The 25,498-nt window shown below is 34.9% G+C and overlaps 1 protein-coding gene across 1 annotated transcript in view; it reads left to right on the top strand.

Moving 5' to 3' along the window:
* Positions 1 to 25,498, top strand: part of LOC135079283 (protein unc-13 homolog A) — a 69,903-nt gene that overhangs the window by 29,399 nt on the left and 15,006 nt on the right. The window contains exon 11 of the mRNA XM_063973900.1: positions 21,408 to 21,586. Within this exon, the coding sequence (XP_063829970.1) occupies positions 21,408 to 21,586 (179 nt within the window). The remainder of the gene's footprint in view (positions 1 to 21,407; positions 21,587 to 25,498) is intronic.

Raw genomic sequence — 25,498 nt, 5'->3', positions numbered from 1 at the left:
TCTTTTTTAACACTCTTATATTAACTTAAGTTGTATGTAAGTAACTAACTAAAAAAAGTATGTAAACAAATCCAGGAAGTCGAATTTATCCTACCTTTAATAATTTTCTCATCGATTTGAAACCTATGTAAATCGAATGTCAATACAATAATTTGGTACAATCGAGCTGATGATATATAAACATCCAAAAGAAATATTGCTATTAAAAAGTGATGGGAAATTTACAATTCTATATGGCGCATATTTTCAATTTGATTTTCCTCAAATATATCACCGAATTTAAAGCTGATTTTTTTTATACAATTAGATTAAAGATCAGACTATATCTTGCAATTAAAAATGTTTGCATATATTAAGGTATATTTGAGAAAAAAAATAAAAACAAAAATCACTAAAATCTTTTTTCCTAATTAACTGAATGCGTTTACGAAGCACTTAATACGCTTATTACGTGTAGTTTTAAGAGCTCTATGAAGTATTATAACAATTCTGAATTAAATGTTATTAGTTAACGAGTGAGAATATTTTTGCATAATTTTGAAGTAAAAAAATAGGTAACTTTGAATTTTGATACCGCGAAAACTACGTGGAATTTTCAAACGGGAGTTTTACTATCATGTTTGTATAACTGAGCTCTATACGTTTCATCAAATCAATGAGAATGTCCGTTTATACAGTCCCATAACACACTGTGCACGGGTGTCAGTAAAAATACGATATTTGCCTAAAAGCTTCGGAATTAATAATAGTGGTAGTGGAATCTCGTTAAATAGATGGAAATACTTGAAGCTGTGATTTAGATACTTTATTCATTTTTGATGTTTGTAGGTAGAGGATATTATAATTATGTCGGCAAAAAAATGGTTTTGTAAATAGATGATATCACGCGCAGACTTTATTAGGTACCTACTCGTACTTTCATCATCATCATCATCATCGTTTCAGCCACAAGACGTCCACTGCTGAACATAGGCCTTCCACAATGATTTCCACATCGCCCGGTTGGTAGCGGCCTGCATCCAGCGCCATCCTGCTTGCTACTTTTATGAGGTCGTCGTCACTTTGTGGGTAGACGTCCCCTCGTACTTTGTTTCTAAAAAATACGCTAAATTGAATAAATACATAAAGGACTGTTAACAGAAATGTACCATCAACCTATTTGACACCATGAACAAAGAAATTAAGCTTTAAAACCATCTTATCACCTGTCCAACTCTCGTCTGTCCCAAAAAAACTCGCGTAGCAACCGTCCCAAAATAACTTAGTAACAAAGATTAAAGGGTACATCCCGTACATCGCTACGTTCATGACCGTAATGTATGCAAACGGGACGTCACTGAATTCGGGTCCGTATATTTTGGGACCCTTAAAGTATGAAATTCGCCCTAACGTATGGAGGAGAATGTAATGCAATTAAAAGTTAGGGAGTAAAGAGTTTAATGTGCTGGGTGACCTAGTAAGTTCTGAGAGTTCACATTGCAACGACCGAGACGTTCGGATGAATACTTTAGGTGTAGTGTATCTAACTATCTATAGTCTATCCAATATAGCTTGATTAGAATGACGGCTGTCAAACGAATGTGACTAGTGATGGGTATGTTTCGTACGGTTCACATAGATGTATCGATAAGTTTTCGAAAATATGATATAAAAAAATGCACCCAATTTTTCTTCATATCTTTATTCATAAAAATGACAATTATGATTTAAATTTAAAGACAGTAAAATTTAAAATTCATGTCAAGGGTGTACAACCTAAGTCGTAGTCATTATCATCAGTGTTCTTCAGTGGTTTTTTCCTCTCGCTAGAGGACGGTGGGCATCTCTTCTAGAGCAACGGTGCTATGAATACCCAAAAAATTACCGGTGATTGATTTCCGATGTTTGATTGTTTAAGAATGAAATGTTTTTTGGTTTTTAATAGTGAACATTTAGAAAAACGTATAACTTGACTTAAATATGTTAAAAAATTAGTTAGAAATTTTTTTTGTTAAATATGTTAAAAAAATAGTTTTAATTTAATATGACATTTGTCGATATGTCCCAACACTAACATTTTTGTAACTCGAGATAACCTTGTAGAGACGTCGTTAATACTCTAGCTTGATTTTTATAATTTCGAATTACTACTTATTGGTGTAATTTAACGCTGCATTTACACGAAATTATCATTTTTATTGGAAGCACTGTCGTCGAAAATATTGTTTGTAGGTCAGACGTGAATTATTTCTTGTCCGCTAATATTTAGCTCTCATTGAACGCTACTACAAAGTTATGTCGTTACTTTTGATGACAGCTGTCATTCTAATCAAGCTATATTGGATAGACTATAATTTTCTATACATGTTTTACCTAAGTTCTTACTCAGAGCATTAAAGTGCTTTTTAAGTCTGTTTAAAGAACAAAAAAACACTTTTATCACTTTTAGAGAAAAGTTGATCTTCATCTATTTAATTACGACTTAACTTAGCTAATATAAAAGATGACATAATCATTTATGTAACTTGATGTGAAGTCATATCTAACACTCATGAATAGGGCCTTTATATGTTTAAGTAAAGTTTATGAAGGAATTCCAAAGTTTTACAAGCAAATAGAAGGAAAATTTTATTCACAGCAAATCTTAACCAAAAATTTAAGAAGCTGCATTAATAAACGTTTCAATTTCCAAACTTCGCCTTCGCTAAGAGATGAATTATAAAAATCCCAAGAACTGACAAAGTCAATGTTCCGTCGCCGTCCTATTTATTCGGAGCAAGGCTTTCTTCTTTTACTTTTCAAAGTCTGTTACGAAGTTGTATCCACTTTAGCTTGGAAGTTGAGGCTAAATCTAAACCGGCTCGACGGTTATCGATTGGGCCAATTTTAAGCGTGCATGATGTCCAAAAGTGACCTTTATGGTTTCAGTCTCTCGTAATTTAAAAAAACATAAAATGATTACTGGTTTATTTACACAGGAATAGCAGCTGGGAACGTGAGGTGGGAATAGTCCCATTTTTTGTTTACCACAAGCTAGTTACATGACCATTGATAAGATACCTTATGTGATGCTCTTACGCCTGTTAAATTGCTATTTTCTTAAAGTGATAACGCATTTGCAAAGTTACAATAGCAACTTCTACAATCATCTAGATCAACATGACAGCAGTAAAGTGAAAACAGTCATACAACCGTTATAACTGAAATGTCAGAGCGGTCAAATTCGTAATCCTTGAACACAATGGTCATAATCTTGCAAGAGATCAAAAAATCCCCTGATCCCCATCAGCGCGCTCATAATGGCGGAGGAAATTGTTCCATTCCAATGACAATAGTGGTTGTAATTAACGAGGGTTCTACATCAGTCGAGCGATTCAATAATACCCCTTAATAGCATGCGATTTATACCCGCTTAGACGCTCTACGTTAGCTTATGTAGGACTCTTTTAAAATCTGTTTATTGGTACTTTTATTAGACTATGTTATTAAGTTTCGGGATGTTTTTTAAGCTTTCAACCAAACTGTGTGTGGAAGTACATAATATAAGTTGAAGTCAACTAAATTAAAATAAATGGAATTGAACTTTTTTCTTTGTAAATACTCAGAAGGGAATAAAATGAAACAGCGGTAATATAAAAAGCCGAACGAATGGAATGGAAACATTTTCGAAACGTAAACGCTCGCATAATAAATGTTTTGACTTTAAACTCGTTCCCAGAAAATTCAATGTTCACTTTCCCTTATCAAATACGCGGAAGCGTGAAATTCGCGGGTCTACTCTGGAAAGCTATATCGACATCAAATCCCGATGTTTCTCTCGATAACACTTTCAAATCTCTAGCGAGTGAGAAGGACGGAGATACTTACCCGAATAAGTCAATTGAATTGATTTGTTCGACGAAGGGTCCTACTAGCCTTTAGTCCAATATTGAATGAGAAAAATGAAAAATGTTTGCTTTGATATCAATTGCAGGGATGGGTTCGTATTTAACTTTTATTCGCGTCTTTTGAAACGTGTAAGTATAATTTGGACATGAAAGAAACTTTTGTGTGGGTTGATTTTCAAATTTGAGTGTAGGACAAATCCTACATTTGCTGGTAAATTAGAGTTTTCCACCTTAGTACAGACTGATGATAATGATGATTTTCAAATCAGTGAAATCTTGTGTGAGTGAGATCCACGTTCACCTCAATGTCTATTATAATGAAACTCTAAATTGGGTTTATTCCAAAGTAATTAGTTTCTAAGTATCAAAAATAATGAGTATTTCATACCCCCTACGCTCGCGATAATTGATTTTCTATTATGTATGGTTACGCGTGTGGCCTAATTTTGGACGAAACGCTCATCTTTTATTAAACGAGACTTTTGAACCGTGCTACTTCATAACAATGTGTTTAGTATCAATTAATATGATAACACAATTAAGACAGTATAATGTAGTAAGTAGTTATTTACTAAAATTGCTTAATTGAATTCTCTTTTAATTGTACCTAAAGTTATTTTTTTACGCCCGTATTCACAAACGATGCTTGCTTATGTGAAGTAGCGAATCGAACGCACAGCGTTGAATATAAATCTGTTATTGGTTCATGTGTCACCCTGTGCGTCCACGCGCACTGTGATACCTCATAGTAACGTTTGTGAATACGGGCGTTAATGTCTCATTAATAAAACCATTTATTTGACTTTATAACTGTTTTAATCGACAAGTCATTGAAGAAACTTTTTACCCACACTTCAACATCTCTCTCCGTTAATCGAAGCCCTTTTCTCTAAATATTAACAAACATTATAAAACCTACTAAATAAACAACCTCTTCGTTGTCCTCTTGTATATTTAATAAAACAAATCCAAGGGATGGAAGACCCAGCTGCCCTCTAGTTATTACAGATTCCATGTACGCGTAAGAATTTAGCGAATAACGTTACTCGTTACGCAGCACACCCTTCGGACAACAAAAGATACATACAAAGATATAATAACAATGGAGCGTGCACCACGCACAAAAAGAGTGCCGAAACTCAAAGAAAAATCACATTTCCTCTGTCTCTGCAAAAACGCGGTCAAGCGTGAACTGATTATGATTTGGAATTGTTGTAATATCTCTTTGGAGTGGATTTTGGCTGAGGATATGCGGTTTGTTTTAATTAAGTACATAAGTATAATACAATAATGTATACTTTTTACTGGTCATTATCACAAACTTGCCCTGCACTGGTTGAGCGGTCAATCTGTAGATTCTGGCTTCATAGAACTTGCAGCGGTGGGAACGAGAGGTGAAAATAGTCCTGTTTGGTCATTATCACAAACAATACCAATGAAAAACATTAATGTTCTTTCAAGTAATATGTCATAATAATATTACATTGTTGAAGTTACAAGTGCAATTTTATCCAGCCAATATTGCTTGAAATTTTTCTTTCACACAATTTATGTGTGTAAAAGTTTACATCGCAGAAAATATAATATAAAAATCAAAAGTGTTTATTTAATACAATACATTTCCCCAAAAAAATTCCATCATACAACTATGTACGAGTACCTAGTCGAATAGTGAGTGCTTTGTAGTTCTTTGCCCTGTGAAAGGTATTGCTTTGTTGAGGTTATCAAAAACGAACTATACCTTTGTCCCCTGAACTCAACGAAGGTATTTCCCGAATGAATTTGGTCATATTTAAGGATCTGCCCCTGTCACTTCCAGACGTTAAGTAATACCTCTTTGTCGTACCTACTTACAGATATCGGATCTGAAGCTACGAATAAACTAACAATATGACTGTATTCGAGCGTGACCTTTTCTGACCTAAAGTTGACCTTTAAAATTGTGTTCAATTGCTTTATTTGAATTTTGTCACATTACAAAGAAGTTATATTTATTTTATTTTACATATGTTTGACTCTAGTTTTATTTGGTTGTGGTAATAAGGTGGCCCAATTTACAGTTTATTTCTGATTAAATAGGACTTAACGAAATATAAAAAATATAAGGCATTTTTATAACCATAATTACGTATCCCAGTGTGTATTTCTACGTAATTGTTTACCAATACAATACTTTATATTTTTTGTACTAAAGATGTCCCACTATTAATATTATTTTCCTGCGGGTCTCTAAACCAGCTCGTGGTTCGGGACAAATGTAGTAATTGTCAGTCTTCCAACACAAATTCTCATAAAGGGCCGACCCTAATTTCTTTTATGTGGTGTTCAAACGAAGAAGAAACGTACGATATCAGGCCCGCGAGTGTACTTGGACCTTGTTGTTCTGATTGACTTTAACTTTTTGTACTATCGGTATGACTTACTTGACTTGGCAAGGTTCCTTTTATGATTTGTACAGAAAAAACCTGTTTATTACTCGAGTCGCTCGAGTCTCATTATCTACGAGTAATGTATATTAGTATAACTCAAAGGTGACTGACTGACTGACATAGTGATCTATCAACGCATAGCCCAAACCACTGGATGGATCGGGCTGAAATTTTGCGTGCAGGTAGATGTTATGACGTAGGCATCCGCTAAGAATGGATTTTACGAAACTCCACCCCTAAGGGGGTAAAACGGGATCCACGCGTACGAAGTCGCGGGCGGCCGCTAGTTTTTTACATAAAGTCAAGTTCACGTTTGACCTCTATCTCATTTGATGGTAAGATCATGATGATGAGATCTAAGAACATATCATTGACTCATGCACGATTAAGATACTGAAACTGTCAATGTGCCACCAGGAGTTATTCTCGGATAAAAGTTTGGTCGAATCAGGCCTTAAAGAGGGTGAAAAAGCAAACGCTGGAATTCCACTGCTCATTTTGTGTGACAATCATTTAGAAAATCATTTCTCATTCATCGATTGATTGCTATTTCCTTTATGTTTTTACATTTGGCCAAGTGCACGCTGCACACTACAGTTATATGACTTTTCATAATAGTTTCTCGATTAAATTATTCAAATCTCATTGGTACATCGAATTGGAATCGATGTTATATAAATAGACCCAGCGGACGTTTGGGCATCCAACCTTCGGGATTCATTATAAATGTATGGAGCCCTTTCAGTGGCATTGTAAGCAAACAAACAGATATCGATCTATGTTACACTATATGTATCTATATGTACAGGTGACAATTTCGTCGAACAACTAAACGAACTCAATTTGCATCTGTCAAACTGTGAGAGTGCCCGTTTCCATTTATTTGATCTCGGGACGAAAAAACATGCCCGGCCTTTATTGTAGGTCGCACAATAATAAATGTTGAATATTTATTGTCTGGATAGCTATTTATTCTTTATTGCAAACCGAAGGAGACGAGAGGTCACCATCGATTTATGTTCTGTAACGAGAGGGAGTTTTTACAGCCATCCACAAGATTTCTGCCCTAGAATATGTTTCGAGGCGCTAACTAACACCCGTATTCACAAATGATGCTTGCTTAAGTGAAGCAACAAATCGAACGCACAGCGTTGAATAGAGCTCTGTGATTGGTTTGTGTGTGACCATGTGCGTCCACGCGCACTGTGAGACCTCCTAGTAATGTTTGTGAATACGGGCGTCACTGTTGAATTTTCAATGAAAGAATACCTACTTACTGCTTGCTATATTAAACTTGAAGTGACTGAAATTTCTCAGCATTTTGCTCATAATTCTCTGTGACATGACCATGGCGTGTTCCCAGAATTCCTCTTAATGGGGTATTTGAGACTCACCGTCTTCTAACCCCACGGAGCAGGAATGATGCAATATTAATGCCAATCGATACCACTTTCCTCACAATAGAAATTCGAGAGCGATTTTGATACCCAAGATGGGTGAAATTTACAAATTACCTCATAAAATGTATAACAATAATAGATTATTCTTGTGCTTGTGGATTATAAGCTCGTATCCAGCTAAACAACAAAAAATTTTTTAATCAAAAGTTATTCTGCTAGTTTCCTTAAAACTAAGACGATGCTACAGTTTTGTCTTTATCGCTGAAGAATAATTAACTACTTTTTCTGCATTTTACAGTTAAATTGAACGAAAGCGATAAAAATGACTTCAAAAAAGGAGGAGGTTATATGTTCGACTGTATGTATGTTTTTTTTTTTTCTATGTATGTTCACCGATTACTCCGTCAATTGTAGACCGATTTTCAAAATTCTTTTTTTGTTCAATAGGGTACACTTCTGAGGTGGTCCCATTGTCACCAAGTCAGGATCTGATGATGGGATCCTAGGGAAATCGACTGCAACCCTCAAATTTTATAGGCACGTATATCGTTTTTCAAACATTTTCTTAAGTTATTCAAGTATTTGCTCATGGAAATCATCATCTCAAATTCATGAGCTGATGATAGAAAGTAAAACTCCTTAATGCTTAGGAGTTGGAGGATAATTCTTTTAATTTTATAGATAAGTATAGTTTCTAAAGTTATTCAAGTGTTTGCATCAGATAGCCATCATCTCATCACGATGAACTGGTCATGGTAGGTACAACTCCTTAACGCTTAGGAGTTGGAGGATAATTCTTTAAATATTATAGGTACAAATAGCCTAACAGTTGTATTCTTTCATGTTTTTAAGGTGGGCTGACTGTTTAAGGTCTTTTTAGGTTGCCGATATGGTAACCTGTATTTTGTAGGGAATATTATTTTACACTTGACATTAAGAATATACTGCCTACCTTCAGTGGTAACACCAAGGTAATAATTAGCTAACTAAAAAGCAAGAAATAAGTTAATTTTTATAAAAAAAAATAAAACCGACTCCAAAAAAACATACACTAAAAAGTAGAAAAATAATCACTAATTACTTATTTATTAGGACGAATTAATATTTATCTATACCATGATTGATACTTTTGGAGTCGGTGCAGGCAAACTTCATACGTTTCATAATCTTGGCACCGACTCCAAAAGTATCAATCATGGTATAGATAAATATTAATTCGTCCTGATAAATAAGTAATTAGTGATTATTTTTCTACTTTTTAGTGTATGTTTTTTTGGAGTCGGTTTTATTTTCGTAATGTAAGAAGAGCATTGCACTACAGTATTGTATAGAGACGACACAGTTGCGTCTCTGAAATAGAACTAACTAGGTATGTATTATTATAAAGACCCTCATGATTGATGTCGTATTGATTACATACTTACACATTCACTATTAAAAGATTAACTAATAATATCACAAAGCTTGTCAAGGGTTAAGTGAGCTTAAAAGAAGTGTGATTGTTGTAATTTATTTCTTTTCATTTTAAATTATTCACTCAATACTAATATGCTGGTTCTTGTTCACATTTTACCTGAAGATCTTTGATTCGGATTCTATTTATAAAGAGCACTCACTGTGGCAAAGTTAGTAAGTTCATTTTGCTATCTTCGAAATGCAACCATGAAGTATAACGAAAAGTCACACTCATTTACATGCTATGTTAATAGATGTCAACCCTATTGCCCACACTTGTCTTGATTCCCTTTTGATGCCACCAAAAATAATGGCTTACAAGTACAAGTACACAAAAGATTCCATTTCTAAAATTACAAAGGCTATTCCAATGACACTGACAGTTCCTGGCCGTTATTAGTTCGAGGCTGATGGCGTGATAACATAAGTCGGTCACGCCCGAAAGGGTCACCAATACTATAAATAATATCGTTGTTTCAGCCTGTTACAGTTGAGTGAGAAGGGGACGGAATGGATGGAGTTTGTTTTATTATCAAATTTTCTAAATATGACTGGAGATTTTACGCTGCGCCCATCTAGGCTCAAACTAATCAAAGGTGGTACACATTAGTATTTTTTTCTGATTTTGTGTCAGTGTTTGCTAATATAAGATTTATCCACCTAATCTGGGCGCCAGATAGGTGATAACGTAGTTATTTTTAACCGACGAAAAACTGAGGAGGATCTCACAAGTTGAAGAGTAATAATTTATTTCCATACATAAAAACAAACATAAACTATGAGTAGTTACTTGTTGCCTGGTGAAAACACGTTTCTATTTTCCTCATCTTCAAAATTAATATGAAGCATTAGTTGGCGATAGCAAGAAATCAAACTCCATCATCGAAGTTCCTAAAACATATTCAAACTTACTCGCAAATAATTTCGCTCTGAATTATTTCGGGTCTATATTGTCCCTGTCACTCATGCCAACATCTCGATAAGAGTGAGAGAGTTGAATGTCTGAAAATACAGAAACCGCGAGAGTAGTTACAGATTTGGCAATATGATACGAATTTGTACGTACCTTATTAAAAGTTTTGTATAATGAGCAAAGTACGCATCATCAAGGAAACATTATTATCGTTTCATATTTACAATTTGATTTATAATCTAAATATATCTAAAAGTTGTACGTATCAGATTTCAATTATCATCAGCGGCGTAGTAACAAAACCAAATCAGGCAATTACAGAATTTTGAACTGTCATTGAAATAAAAATGAAAAGAATTCAATAATGAATTAAATTGTATGGTTTTTAAAAGGTGAAACAAACTGAAACCTTAGGACTATTCCCCAGTGAGACATCGTATTTTTGCAGTAAGTATTTTTGGAATTCTAATTTCACACACTTTTTTATTCCCACAATCCAGTTTTGCTGGATCCTGCATTACTGGATTGCCGTGGAAAATAATCCTTACGTGTGAATATAACATTGGGTATCATACTAAGGTAGGTAGTCAACTTTTCTTTTAGTAGTTAGCTTTTCGCCAAAATTTAGCTTTATTAGCGAAATCTAAAGGTCTAGTGTGCTTATTAGCGCCAAAACTTACGGCTCATAAAACGCGAGCTATAAATAAGAAAGGAACGATTCAATAAAATCTCGCTGTTTGGGCACAATAGGTTTTCCACTAAGGAACTCGATAGTGAGTAGTAAAATCACAAAAGCAATGGCATATGGATAAACTGGTGAGATAAATTCCACCTTCTGGACTATTATTTGCTGCTACATTGTATATGCAGACAAAGGCATCCTTGTATGTGACTTTTTTAACAAAAACATGCAAATTTTTGTATAATTTAACATCGTCAGGTTTATTTAGTTTCTACTGCACGAACACGACTCTCTCGAATTTACCAGAACCAAAGGAGAAAAGAAGTATTTGACCTACAATCCCCACGCAGCGCTAGCCAGATGGGTTGGGGCCTACCTTTAAAACATCCACGATATGACTTTGTCATTTTACAAATTTAAACTTTTATTTTGTTAATTTTTAAAGGCTGTTTTTATGAAGGTAACGAGTATTGCTCTTTTTATAAAAAGCGTTACCTCAATAGGTATTTTACTTACTCATTTCCGTGTGCTATAACTCGAATTAAAATTTAATACACAATATACGTTGTTATACGAGTATTAATATCGCCGACGCGTGTTAAATATTACTTAATGCCAGTCAAGGGCTGCTTAAATATGTAACCCAAATTTCGGAGGGCGAAGTTTTTAGGGCGCGCACAGATGATTCATTATGTTTTTTAAATGTTTGCTTTGAATTACGCATTACGATAAAAGGTGGGTGTGATTGTTGATTAACTTGTTTTGCTTTATTTGACTTTTTAGACGAAAAGTTAGACCTTAGTTAAGTAGAGAAATGGACTACTTTTTGACAAAAAGTTCATAATTAATTAGGTGCATAGAGAAATTTTATGACATCAACAATACCCACGATTATCAATGATTTGCTCGAAACTTTGTGAATGCAGTAGTAGCTTAGGTATACATCCAAAGTAAGTAAATATTACTAGGCTGATCTCCTTTCATATTCATATCAGTCAAAATCATTATTAATTTAAATTTTGTAAAATTGTTTAATTAAACCCATTCATAATGTCATTAGAACCCAAAATACGTTTAATGCAGCAATTCGTTCCACGGCGCCATTTCTCTTCAAATTCGTTTCGTGCCCAAAAATCCTTTAGCTTGGTTTCCCAAACGGTAAATAACGTGGCGTGAGTTGTTCCGACGTTTTTTCTTGTGAATTTTGTAAATGAACCACGTAGAGTTGCTGCAAATTGTGGGCCAAGTGATGATAATAATAAATCCGACGTGAAGTTACCCTTGTCATCTACCTAGACTAGCGAATTAGAGATACGGCACGATTTAAGAGAAATATTTTTGCAACTCGTCTGTAAAATGACTAGGTAGGTACTGTGATTGTTCTTACCGAATGCAACATAAAATATATGCGTTTAAGATACAAATGTACCTACAATGTTAATGTGTTCTAATGATAATAATATTATTATTACGTAGATATTATTTTAATGAAGTGTGTATAATTCTTTCATATTAAACTTCGACCATAAATGTCATCTAGGATAGACTACATAAACACCAAAACTGAATAGGTAAATAAACTTTCAGAGTTTTATATTTAACTGATTACGCCAGATAGAGGGTTATATTTTTTACCAAAACAGTTTTTTTTAAATTTTCTGTAACTCAATCAAAAGCCTAAATCCGATTGAGTCACAGAAAATCGCTTTGCCGAATGGCGTTGATCAAACCTTAGATAGGCAAGCAATGTGGGCTGAAAAGCCCACATTCGAATGTCAATACATTATTTAATTTTAACCTGGGCATTATGTAGTGTTATGTACAAAGCCTGTCCACAACATAATCTTCTGCATAACATAGGCAATCGGTCGGCAAGCGTCCCTCATTTAGCCTCTTTGTTGGAGTGACAGTGAAATATAAGGGAGGGATCAGGTGCGGTCAGCAATGTAGTTCTGTGATTCAATTTTTATCTTATCTCACGCATGATATAGGGTGGGTTTTCTATTAAATTTTCCCTATTTTCCCGGAATTATCGCGGCGTGTACGTGTTTTGCGTGACAGTGCGCGACGTGAGATCTGTCATATACTCATCGTAGTCATAGTATAAAAATATGTAAAAGTTGCTTCAATTATTTGCTACGGAAAACTTTTTTCAGGTAATACAATAGCGCCAGTCCAGAGAATAATAATTTTAATAAAGGTATCTTGTCCATGTGTAAGATAGTGAGCAGTGTGAGAGAGCTTTTACAGAGCCAATTTAATGAAAATAATTTTATTGATTTCAGTAAACTCTTCAATAAATTGTATTGTAGAAATAAAAGCTACATTCACACGCTAGGCTACACTTACACCCACTTTATATAAAACCTACCATGGTTATTGCCAGTTTTAAAAGTGAATAAATTTTCATCAACATTAAATTCAGTTGCGGTTCCTAAAGGGCCATTTAGTTGTGTTATTACAAAAAGTTCATTGAACCCTTAACTTTACATCAAACTAAAGGCATTATACATAAATTCCTATGCTCATTAGGTCAAGTAACAAACTGTAAGTGCTATAAGCCTGTACTAATTCTTTATGCTCATTCAAATTGCCCATTTACCTTTACCTTGTTGTACCCGCTAAACCAATTTATCTTGCCTTGATTTATTAAGGGTGCCTTAATTAAATGGAGTCCAAAATATCAGCGGGACCGTTCTAAGCAAATTATATAAGGGTTCGGTAAGTGTCGTATGTAAATTTTTAGACGTTCCTTTAAGGCCGTATTTCATGTTGGCAGTTAATAAGCATAGCATTATTATTTAATGAGCTCAACTCTGACGATGTTTATGTATTGTTTTAAACTTTCATGGTCACTAACATAATAATTATTATTTACGGGACTGCTACCATGTATTAATTTTGAGTTTCCGGATATTTTTTATGCCTTTTTTATTTATTTATTTATTTCAATCTGACGATGGATTGTTTTAAACTTTCATGGTCACTAACATAATAATTATTATTTACGGGACTGCTACCATGTAGGTACCTTAATTTTGAGTTTCCGGATTTTTTTTATGCACTGTTGCTAGCGCCCTGGTCACGGAGTAACTGAAATATCCGAAAATTCAAAATTAAGGTACATGGTAGCAATCCCGTAAATAATAATTAGCTCTGACGATGTTTATGTAGACAGTTTTATGATCATTACCTATAAATTAAATTTAAAACGGTTTCTACGAAGTATTACGGAGTCAATATTGTGTCTACTTTCCTGTTAATAAATTACAATGCACTCTGCTCGTAGATTTGCATTTTTAATACTATTTTCTAGCAAAGACCTAAATAACTCGAACCGTTGCTGCGGAATAATGGACTTTAAGTCTATTTTTAATGTTATTCTATGTTAAAGAAGGTTTTAACTGAAGTTACAATAAAAATACTTTCTGAGGAAATTCTGTCGACGAAATAGGTAGTACAGAGTACAGACAAAGTTAATTTTATATGCTGTGATTTTGCGTTTATTAAACACCAATAAATGTCGAATTCTTATCATTTTTTTTAATTCAAATTGTGTTTGTTCCTTATGTTATATCTGTTCTTCTTTGAAAATTAAGATTTCAGCAAACAGTTGTTTTTTTTCTAAAAGACTACTCTGTTCATGAAAAGCAAGTAAATTGCTTGCTGATTAATTACTTATAATACAGTCTGTTGTAAATTAGAGAAAATATATAACAATGTGAATTCAACTATCTTCAAACTGTTTAAAACTCTGCTCTATATACTATTTACGGGCGTGAGAGTCTATACCTTCATAATACCTTAGGCTTATACCATTTTTATTGGCAAAGAAAATATTCTGCCAAACTTTCATTTTAGCCGATGATGGATTCGGCTTGTTACAACCATATTCAATCTAAACGAGGAAAATATTCGAACTTCCGAGCCTTTATCAATTTGCATCAAATCTTTCCCTTTAGTCCCACGGGAGAAAACACGAAACATTAACGGGAATCCTGAATATTCCTAATTTACGATCCTTGGTGGAACTTTCTCAAAAATAATTATGGAAGTATGAAGCTAGTGGCCGCCGAAGAACGTTCAGAACAATTTCCGTAGCTCTGTCTTTTTCGTTCTTAGCAGAATGCGGTCTGAGTGAAAGAGAGGAGTGATTTTGCTCTGTGACGAAGGGAAAGGGCTGACCAAATAAATAATTTCCGATTTAAATGAAAGGAAGTTTAGAGAATCCTCTCCCGGGATTTATATTATCCTGACGTCCCAATTGATGGATACCTCAGGCGGTGGCTTTTGAATAGTCAATTATAATTTTGTGGTTTTAAACAGTTGGATGGATTTTTAAATTTTAGTTTTTAAGTCATTTTAAGTTAATGTAATGTATTATTATAAAATTTATTCTCTAATAAATCTGAATAAATGTCTTCAAAGTTGGATGGAACGATTCAATTAAATTTTCGTGATGATTATTTTCAGTGTTAATTTAATTTAATGATACGCACTCTACGGATGAAAACCGTAGCAACGTAGTACTGGTAATTAATACATTTATGGCGAAAAAATTAACTAATGTAAAGTCAACTAAGAAAAAGTACCTTTAATAATGATTTATAATTTAGTTAAATTACAATTTAGTCTGATATAATGAAGAATGTTCACTAATTTTGTTTTTTAGCTTTCTGTATTCTCTGTTAAAAATAAAAAATACACGTGAAAGAATTATTTCGATACGTTAATTAGTTTCCAAGATATTGAATTTTAAAAGTGCGGGCGGCGGCCGGCCCGCCATTTTATGCGCGTGACGTCATATTACAACGACTGGCTCATATTATTTGTATGGGTGGAATCTTGCAAACTGAATTAAGACCCACTTCCAGGCAACCGATTAAGCTGAAATTTCGCAAACACATGTGATTTGGATGACCATGCAATATTATGATGACATGGAGCTGATCTGATGATGGAGCTGGAAGGTGGCCATAGGAACTCTATAATAAAACGACTTAAATGCATCGAGTTTGGGCTCGTTCGTTTTGTAATGATGAGTATTTTAATTCTATATAGTAATCGGGGTCTAATGATGGAGCTGGAAGGTAATTCGCAATAAAACGACACAATCGCATCAAGTTTGGGTTTGGTTCAATTTTAATTTCTGTGATGGGTCTGGGTGTTAATATGTATAATAAGTTTGTATTTACAAAAAAAAATTATTTAAGTATGTTTATATCCGTTTTCTAGTGAGCGGACGCTGTGAATGTACGTCACACGGGGTCACGTGACCGTCGGCGGGACTCAATATTTAAGCGAACTTTGAATGCCTATAAAATCATAACTACTGGGTATTTTTGAATGAAATAAAAACTAATGTATTTGTGAATGTAAAAGCTTAACTGTAACATAGGTTTCAAGTGATTTTGCATACCTAGTAACATTCTCAATTATCACCATTTCCTCGGTGACATCATTTAAGTCCGTGACGTCACATCGTATATTGTGATTAATTAAAACGTTGTACGATCCGCGTATTCTCTGTTATTTCATTTGTTAATTATTTAATGAAGCCATCTTGGTTTTAATAACAAGTGTGTTACGAGATCGAAGGGGAGGATTCATGTTACGATGTTATTATTACTGCTATGAAAATTTAGTTAAAATTTTAGCTGTGTAAAATACTTTTGTCTCAAGAAACTTGTGTAAATTAAGTAAGCACGGACGACAGCACGTCAGACTATACCTGTTTGTTGCAAAAAATAGCTTTCACTTATAAAAATAACTAGCCTGAAAAGACAAAACTGAAGCCCAGCTCAGAGCAAAAATAAAAGTAGGTGAAAATTAAACGTACCTACACTTTTGTAGTTCATTAATTATGTTCCCATAGACGAAGAGAAGTTAGAACGTACATTTTATACAAAAATCTATTAAAAAAACCTTAGAGAAAAATGTAGGACACCCTTAGAACTCTCCGGCGCAGTAATAACATCTCACAGATACCGCAATTAATTAAAATGCCGGCAGCAACCGCTCACTCTTGTAGGGTTTCCAGGTCTAAGCCGAAAAGCCGGACAGATCAGCTATCCGGACATGAAAGCCGTTAGCCAGAAAAAAAGGGTAAAGAAACTCGAAGCGACGTAGAGTGGCGTGAAGATACGGGACTAGTTCCACTTCTCGTTCCTACCGCTGAAAATCCTGTGTAGATCACCAATGGAATACCAACCAGTGAAGGCCAAGTTAATGTCTCGGAAAAGTTAAACTATCATTGGACTCGCCACGAATTTAATCAGAAGATGGCAAATGTAAAAGAATAATTGGTCAAATTTTAAGACACCATCTACTATGACCGGATAAGTCACCAAAAACTCGATTGTGTCAGACAGTTAGACACCATCTTGGCCGGACACGACTAACTGTGTCCGACTCTATCCGGACGCCTGGCAACGCTACTCCCGACGGCTGTAACACTCCATTTGTTAATTATTAATTAAGCTTCCAACCGCCGTTAAAATATTTTTATAAGTCAACTTGGAAACGAATTTCGAAATGTTCAACTCGATATTATTATCAAATAGTTGATAACATTTTGATAATCTTTCGTGGAATTGGTTAAAAAGAGAAAACTTTATTATTATTTTGAAATTGTTAGATCACCAACAAGTTGACATTGGCTAGCATTCACAAAAGGTACCACACATATCAATTATTTAACTATCATCATAAAATATCTGCTCTCTCAAATCCAGATATTTCATTTTAAAACAGCCAAAAAATACTCGTATAATGTTCCCGTTATCTTTTCAGCTTTATTCAGACTAAAAAAAAAACTATGTGACAGAAAAATATCGTCGATTCTCCTCAGAAAGGAAGTGTGGAATATTAACACACGCCTTCTTTACGTTTGCGAACAATTTATTGCTGATGAGAACCCACTTTTATAACGTTTTTAGTGCTGCATAAAATTAGGACGTGATAGGAGCCTTGCTTGAGATATTAAATTGCAGCATGCTTTATATTGCAGGTCACGAATTAGTATTTTATTTATGAGCGAAGAATCTAGAGTCATGCGAAGCAAGTGTTATGAACATCGGAAAAAAATAACCTATTAGTAGCAATATACCAAATAAGAAAGTAAGAAAAATAGTTATACCTACATGCCTTGTTCTGCATATTGATAAATATAGAAAACAAAATTTATTATTGAACTAACATTTCATCTAAATCTAAAAATGTAATATTGATCATATTTGAAGAGATAGGCTGGGTTGCACCATCTTACTTTAACTTTGACAAACGTCAAAAATCTGTCAAACTCCATACAAAAAGCACCGGTTATTGTCATTGTTACGGTTAAAATATGGTGGTGCAACTCAGCTTTAATTTTAAAAACATCACGCGTTTCGTGTTCAGCTAAAAGGGTTTTCATCAACACGTGCCAATCTTTTTCGAATCATAATCGAATACGCACTGTCAAAAATTGCCTCCACCATATTCCATCGGTCCAATTTATTTTCGGTCCCAATCTGAATAGCAACGAACATCTGATGCCCGCTCGGCTTTTGTTTAGAAATCCAATAATAAAAACAAAAATGCATTTTTGAACGCAATTTAAAAATGGAACGGCTGCAGCCGTTATTGGAAAAAGTTCACACAATATTTTTAGTTAAAAAACCATTGTAATATCTCGAAACTCGAACTCTATAATTCTCGTCAAACGTTAGCATGTTTTTTTAATTAAACGCCATGGACTTATGTATGAATGATATTTTCAAACACATAGTGGTTAAATTTTTTAACCAACTTCAACAAAAGGAGGAGGTTAATAACTATGATGGCAAAAAGTTATAAAATTGTTATATAGATGTTTTATTTTACAAAATATAATGGACATTACTTGATTTAATGTTGGGAAATAATAGACGATAAATGAATTAATTCGTCAGTAACTCGATTTGCAGTGTCCCATTTAATGTCACCATCAAACTTTATAGTAGGTAAAATACCTAAACCACAGGAATACAAAGTTTGGTTTTATTGCGAGCATTCGTGTAAATAATCGACGCACTAAATTAAGCTCATCTGTTTAGTGCAGACCGCATTGAAATAAATAATTAGATTTAACTGTTAATAGCCAAGTTAAAACTGTTTTATTAAGGTCAATTAGTGTGAAGTAATTAAACGATTATCCACAAATGTGTAGCTGATTATACAATCAGGTTGTGGTAATTTGTATAACACTAGAGCCTTTAAAAGGTACTATCATAATATATCTCCTGGGAGCTTTGCATTTTCCAGGATGAAAGGTAGCTCTTGGCACTCGGGAACAAAATAAAGAATGTGTAGATAGTAAGCATTGTTAGGACTATTAACTCATGAATGAGTGTATGATTTCGTAATGTTGAAAATTATTATAGTTACGTAATATTTTTGAAAGCTAGGCGCAGTGTTGTTTATCAGAAGGGAAGACTATTGACGATGATACTACTAAGGCAGGGTTGCACCATCTTATTTTAACTTTGACAAACATCAAAAATCTGTCAAACTCCATACAAAAAGTACCTACCGGTTATATAGTCCAGTAGAATTAGCTTTTAAATCGGAAATAATTCCTACAAAAGATTTTATTGTTTTAATGGCTTCATTGGTTGCCCATTAAGACTCTCCTAAGTTTTCGACTTCGACGGAGTTGTGCTTAAGTGGTGGGGGCCCCCGAAAGGGGCATTTTTTCGGTTTTCCGGTTATACCGCGTAAAGGACTTACCCTATCAAAAAGTGGTCTTCATGACGGTTGAAGGGCACTTAATCCTGCATTGAATAAGACCAAATTCATATGTTTTGGACAAACCGTTCTCGCGCTAAAGTTCGGCAAAGTAGAAAATATACGTATAATTAATGACCCTCTCCACGTCCAATGGTTTGTTACCCACAGGCTTCCAAGCCTTGTAAAGGGTCGCCTTAACCAGTGTAACCCTAACAAGGCTCACGAGTTTGATTCGCTTATCCTTGTTCGTCCCAGCCGTTCCTTAACTGCGGTTGCTGCACCTCTTCCTGGCACTCTCCTGAACGACTCTGTGTTACCTACTGTGGCTGCCCCTCTTCCTTGTATCCTCCTGCATGACTACGTTGCCTAGCCGTATGCCTGGTCTAAGGTTCGACGCCAAAAATCAACAACAACAAGTTCATATTAAAACGCTGAAGAGTTTTTTGTTTGTTTGTTTGAACGCGCTAATCTTAAGAATTACTAGTTTGATTGAAATCATTATTTTTGTGTTGAATAGCTCATACATTGAGGAAGGCTATAGGATATATACAATCACTCTACGACTAATAGAGGCGAAGCAGTAAAGAAAAATGTTGCAAGCACGGGAAATAGTATTTAAACTATTTTCACTCGTACGAAGTTGATTTTGTGGCGTCGAACCTTGGACCAGGCATATGGCTAAGCAATGAAATCGTACAGGAGGGTACAAGGAAGAGGGGCAGCCACATTAGGTAACACAGAGTCGTTCAGGAGAGTGCCAGGAAGAGGTGCAGCAACCGCAGTTAAGGAACGGCTGGGACGAACAAGGATAAGCGAATCAAACTCGTGAGCCTTGTTAGGGTTACACTGGTTAAGGCGACTCTTTACAAGGCTTGGAAGCATGTGGGTAACAAGCCATTGGACATGGAGAGGGTCATTAATTATACATATATTTTCTACTTTGCCGAACTTTAGCGCGAGAACGGTTTGTCCAAAACATATGAATTTGGTCTTATTCAATGCAGGATTAAGTGCCCTTTAACCGTCATGAAGACCACTTTTCGATAGGGTAAGTCCTTTACGCGGTATAACCGGAAAACCGAAAAAAACGCCCCTTTCGGGGGCCCCCACCACTTAAGCACAACTCCGTCGAAGTCGAAAACTTAGGAGAGTCTTAATGGGCAACCAATGAAGCCATTAAAGCAAAAAAATCTTTAGTAGGAATTATTTCCGATTTAATCAATTTTTGTGTTTAATTCTACTGGCCTAATAGTCATAGTTACCGTTAAAGTTAGGTGGTGCAACTCAGCCTAAGTAGGTAGTTACAATATTTCGGGGTAAAAACCAACTTATTGGAGAGTAAATTTTTGATAAGTTTGTTAAGACCTCACGTAAGTATTTTTCCGTTAAATTTTTACGAGTATGTGGCGTTTGTTAGAAAATAAATTAAATTATTTTCTTCCATTCTCAAATATAGCGTAAATAAGCAAAACATGTTTAGTGATGTTAGCTCTTGTCCTGCATCTCACTTGATGGAAAGTAATCAAGTCAAATGTCGAAAAAAGCTTGACCCGGAATCCTCAACCACATATTATCAACTGTAGCCGTATTCACGTAACAAAACTTCAACGACAACAAATCGCTGAATGCGATCCTATCGAGTAATCGTTCTAATATATAAATGACCCTTATGAATACGGATTTAGAACTGTTTTTCAATGGGACGACGTAACAAAACTTGAATGACAACAAATCGCTGAGTTGCGATCCCATCGAGTAATCGTTGTATAAAAATGACCCTTGTGAATTGCAGATTTAGAACTGTTTTTCAATGGAACGACATCAGACCGTCAGCGAGAACTTGACTGTCAAAATACGTGAATTAGGCCACTGGTTCTCTTACAATAAATACTAAATTAAAATATTCTTCAACAGTACACCTGTCTCCACGAAAACCTGTTCCACTACCTTTGCGAGGATAATGGGGGAGCTGTCACTTTACCAGCGGCGAGGGGAGACGATGCCTGGAAGGTCTACTTCAACGAGAACCCTGAGGAGATCGTGGACGAGTTCGCCATGAGATACGGGATCGAAGCCATCTATCAGGCTATGACGTAAGTCTTCATTTGTTTGCTTATGTTTCTCAGGACATTTTAGATGCAGTAGGTATCTTTTTTCTACCAGTCAAGCGTCTGATTAATTTCGTAGGTGATCCATGACCTTGCCCCTGGGACAAACTTGGATTTCAATGATTGGGTTTTTATTGGCGGTTATGCTGTAAATCTTAGCTACGATGGAAGCTAGAGGCAGGAATAGTCCAGTAAATCATCATTTTTTTTATGTGACAGGAGGCAAACGAGCAAACGGATCACCTGATGGTTCCTTCCTGATGGAAACATCATTCGGGGATTCCCCTTACATTCAATTAATTCTTCACCAAATTCATAGGTACTATCGGCAACAGTGTTAACTACTCATTGCCGGTCATGTCGTCTCATTCTATCGCAAATAATTACCATTTGATGAGAGCGAGAGCAAAAACGGAAATGGATAGTTAACAGTGTGGCCGTGTGTAAGTACATACATTAAAAAAAAACATATTTTCTTAAACTACTACGTATCGTAAACAACGCCTGTTTGATTTTCAATACATAATAGGCCAGTCACATGGATAACTAATGCATAATTGAATTTGAATGTAGTTTTAAGCATTATTATTTCTTAAGAGCGTTTACGCTAAGCGCAGCGTTTCAAGGGGCATCATTGGAAATGATTCGCGCGCGGCGTTTTTTAATAGTTTTCAAATGTTTATAGCAAAACAATAACAATGAATTATATATCGTTTCAAAGTAAATATTTTAAAGAAGATGTTATTTTATTATATTAAGCTATTTTTGTGTTGAATTAAAGAGGAATAATGGTGTAAAAATCACTTTGATTTTTGGGTATTTCACGTTCTTTGAATTTGTGATTTCTTATTGTAAAATGCTTAAATCTAAAAAAAATCTCAACTAACTATTTGCCTGAGGACCTATGCTAGAGGATATAAATGTTTGTTATATAGTTTTCACAGTATTTTTATAAAAATTTCAGCTTGTAATCTGACGCTAAAGTGGAAATTTGAAAACCTGTGTGGACTTATCTTGATAGAATTCTTAAATACTATACTAATCGAAATATTTTCTCAACTAACTATTTAGACGACGAAATTGCCTAATTATTTATGCCTATAACATATTTGTAATATAACTGGTTAATGATTGTAACGGGTTGAAAAAGTAGGGTGCATCGTTGAACAGTGAACCGGCCTTTTTTCTAAATGCTCTAATTAGCTGGAAAATGAAGTTTAAAACGTCGTTATGGTCTTATCAGTCAGGTAATTTAATAAGGTTTCTAATTTTTAGGCTTAAAATTAGCCTCAGCAATAAACGGTAACTTAAATTAGGTTTTAAAAAAAAATGAAATTTGGCTCACTGTGTACTACGGGTAGTTTTCACTGAACCACCCATATTTCAACAGTGAACCATAAAGTTCATTACGAGTAAAAATTATAATTTTGGAAAATAAACAACATAATTTTAGATAATTAGCTTTTATTTTTACAACACAAAAATCAAATGGAAATAAAAATGCTTATTTCAACAAACAGTCTTCATTTAAAAATCACAGAATCCAAAAATAACAACGAAACTCACACAAAACCAAAAATGAAAAGAAAAATCCTTCTTTTAACAAAAATAACTAAACATTGTCTAATAAAGCCTTCAAGTAATCAATAATCAACCTTTTTGGTGGTAAACAAACAGTCTTCATTTAAAAAATCACAGAAAACAAAAATAACACAAGACACAATTGAAAAGAAAAATCCTTCTTTAAACAAAAATAACTGAAAATTGCCTCTTAAAGCCTTTAGGTAATTAATCAACCATTTGGTGGTTAAATAAAAAACAGTCAACCGGTTCACTGTGTACTTTGAAAACCTGGTTCACTGTTCAAAACATACACTATTCAACTTATGAGTTCACAAATAATAAGAAGTACGCGGAATGGTCATCACGGAATGTGCTCATTATACAGATAAAACTACAATAATTTTGATACCAAATAGATTTCGTACTTAATATAAATAGCAAAATATACAAAAATCGTAAGGCTTATCTGAAAAAACTATCTTTTGTCGTCGAGAAACAAAGAATTCGCAGCCACACGTCACACCTTAGCCACAGTCGCCGGCGCACTACGGGAGAGGGGAAGGGCGTCCACGAGACACGTAGTGACTCGTTCGGTGGAACTGGCAAAGTCATACTTTTTGAAATATGGCGGTGGTTCAGCGTATCTGGTTGGTTCACTGTTTGACTACCCACCCTACTGTTTTTGCGCCAAACGGCGTAAACGCTCTTAAAATTAATTTAAGACTATGACGTAGGCATGTAACGGTACATACAAGTATGTTGTGCTTACATAAGCCTCTACCACACTCAAATGTGTTTGTACAAGATTTTGCAACACCATTTTGTAATTTAGTTCACACTAAGTTCGTGCTATAAGCCGAAAATCCAATCTTAGCCAATTACCAAGTACGCAGTAACTATGTTATATGCATAGTTCCACCTCATATTATTAAGCAAAAGCCGCCCACATTTGCATAGAAAACGGCATATTGTCTCACTGTACAAACAGCTTCGCTAAATAAGGCCAAATTAGGACGTACCCTAATTAGGGCACACGTTTCCCGCACCAATTAAGGGCACAAAAATCTAATCTCGCGGGGGCTGGTTTTCTTTGAAAGGGTAGGTATATCTTTATCATCTAATCCGAAACGCGTGAATGTCGAAGGTTGGGCGGACGGTATACAAAACGACTTCGTCTCCCAAATGGGCGGTAAACAGCCTGTGTAAACAGACTTAAGTTAACGGTCTTACGTTCGATGCGGTGGCTTACATAATGAAGATTTTTACCAAGACCTAATTTCGCAGTATCAAAATAGCAATTTAACTGGGTTTCTGATGATTTGTATTTTTTTGACCCATACAAATCGTTTCAATCAATAATGCAGGGCAAATTTATTCAAGTTGAAACCAAAAAGATGTATCACAAAATTGAATAAGTCATAAATCTAGGGTTATTTATTTAACAGTCTTCTAAAAAAGGCGAATCTAAATGGTGTATAAGTATCATATTTAACAAAAAATAAGAGAGGAGGTAAGTAGGCATATTACTCTTGTTTGTTAGTTACAAACAAGACATACGTGGTGTGATTCAGGAAGGCGTTTCAGCTAAGCTTGCTTTAACCGTGACTTAAATGGGTTACCTTCATGAATACTTATTAAATAAAGTATAGGTTACCTGCCATATCATAATCCAGACCAAATCCACTTCATACGTTTCGTGTCGTGGTTTCGAAAAAGATCGTTATACAATACTTTTTACGTGAGACCGTAACGACTAACGCCCGTATTCACAAATGATGCTTGCTTATGTGCTCAACGTTGAATAGAGCTCTGTGATTGGTTCGTGTCACCCTGTGCGTCCACGCGCACTGTGAGACCTCATAGTAATGTTTGTGAATACGGGCGCAAATGTCACTTACGATGCTTACTTAAGTAAATGCCTACGCAAACGGCGTTTTCATGACGGCAACACAAAAGAGTCTGGGACAACTTAAAATTGATTTTCTGTCGAGTGTGGTTAAGTTCGATTTTGCTTGTGAATTTATGACCGAATTGGCTCGTGTAGATTTATGTTGACGTTGACGGCATTATGGTTAGAACAACACGGTATTATAATTTTAGCAAAAATATTGGAGTGGCTAAAATTTTAAGGCGGATGGTAATTAATCAACTTTGGCAATAGGTATTTCGATGCTTCAGTGTTTCATGAAAGTTTATACAATGACTTTTGTGAGTTCACTATAACGTGAACAAAGAAGACCTACTATAAAGTCCCTGGACTATTTTTCCTTTCTTTTTCCGGGCTAGATTTTTAGGATCTATGGTAGAATATTGATCAATGATTTTTATTATCCA

This window comes from Ostrinia nubilalis, chromosome 16, assembly GCF_963855985.1.
Source record: "Ostrinia nubilalis chromosome 16, ilOstNubi1.1, whole genome shotgun sequence".
Taxonomy (NCBI): Eukaryota; Metazoa; Arthropoda; class Insecta; order Lepidoptera; family Crambidae; genus Ostrinia; species Ostrinia nubilalis.
The sequence above is the reverse complement of the archived record's forward strand: the minus strand, read 5'-3'. Positions and strand labels throughout refer to the sequence as shown.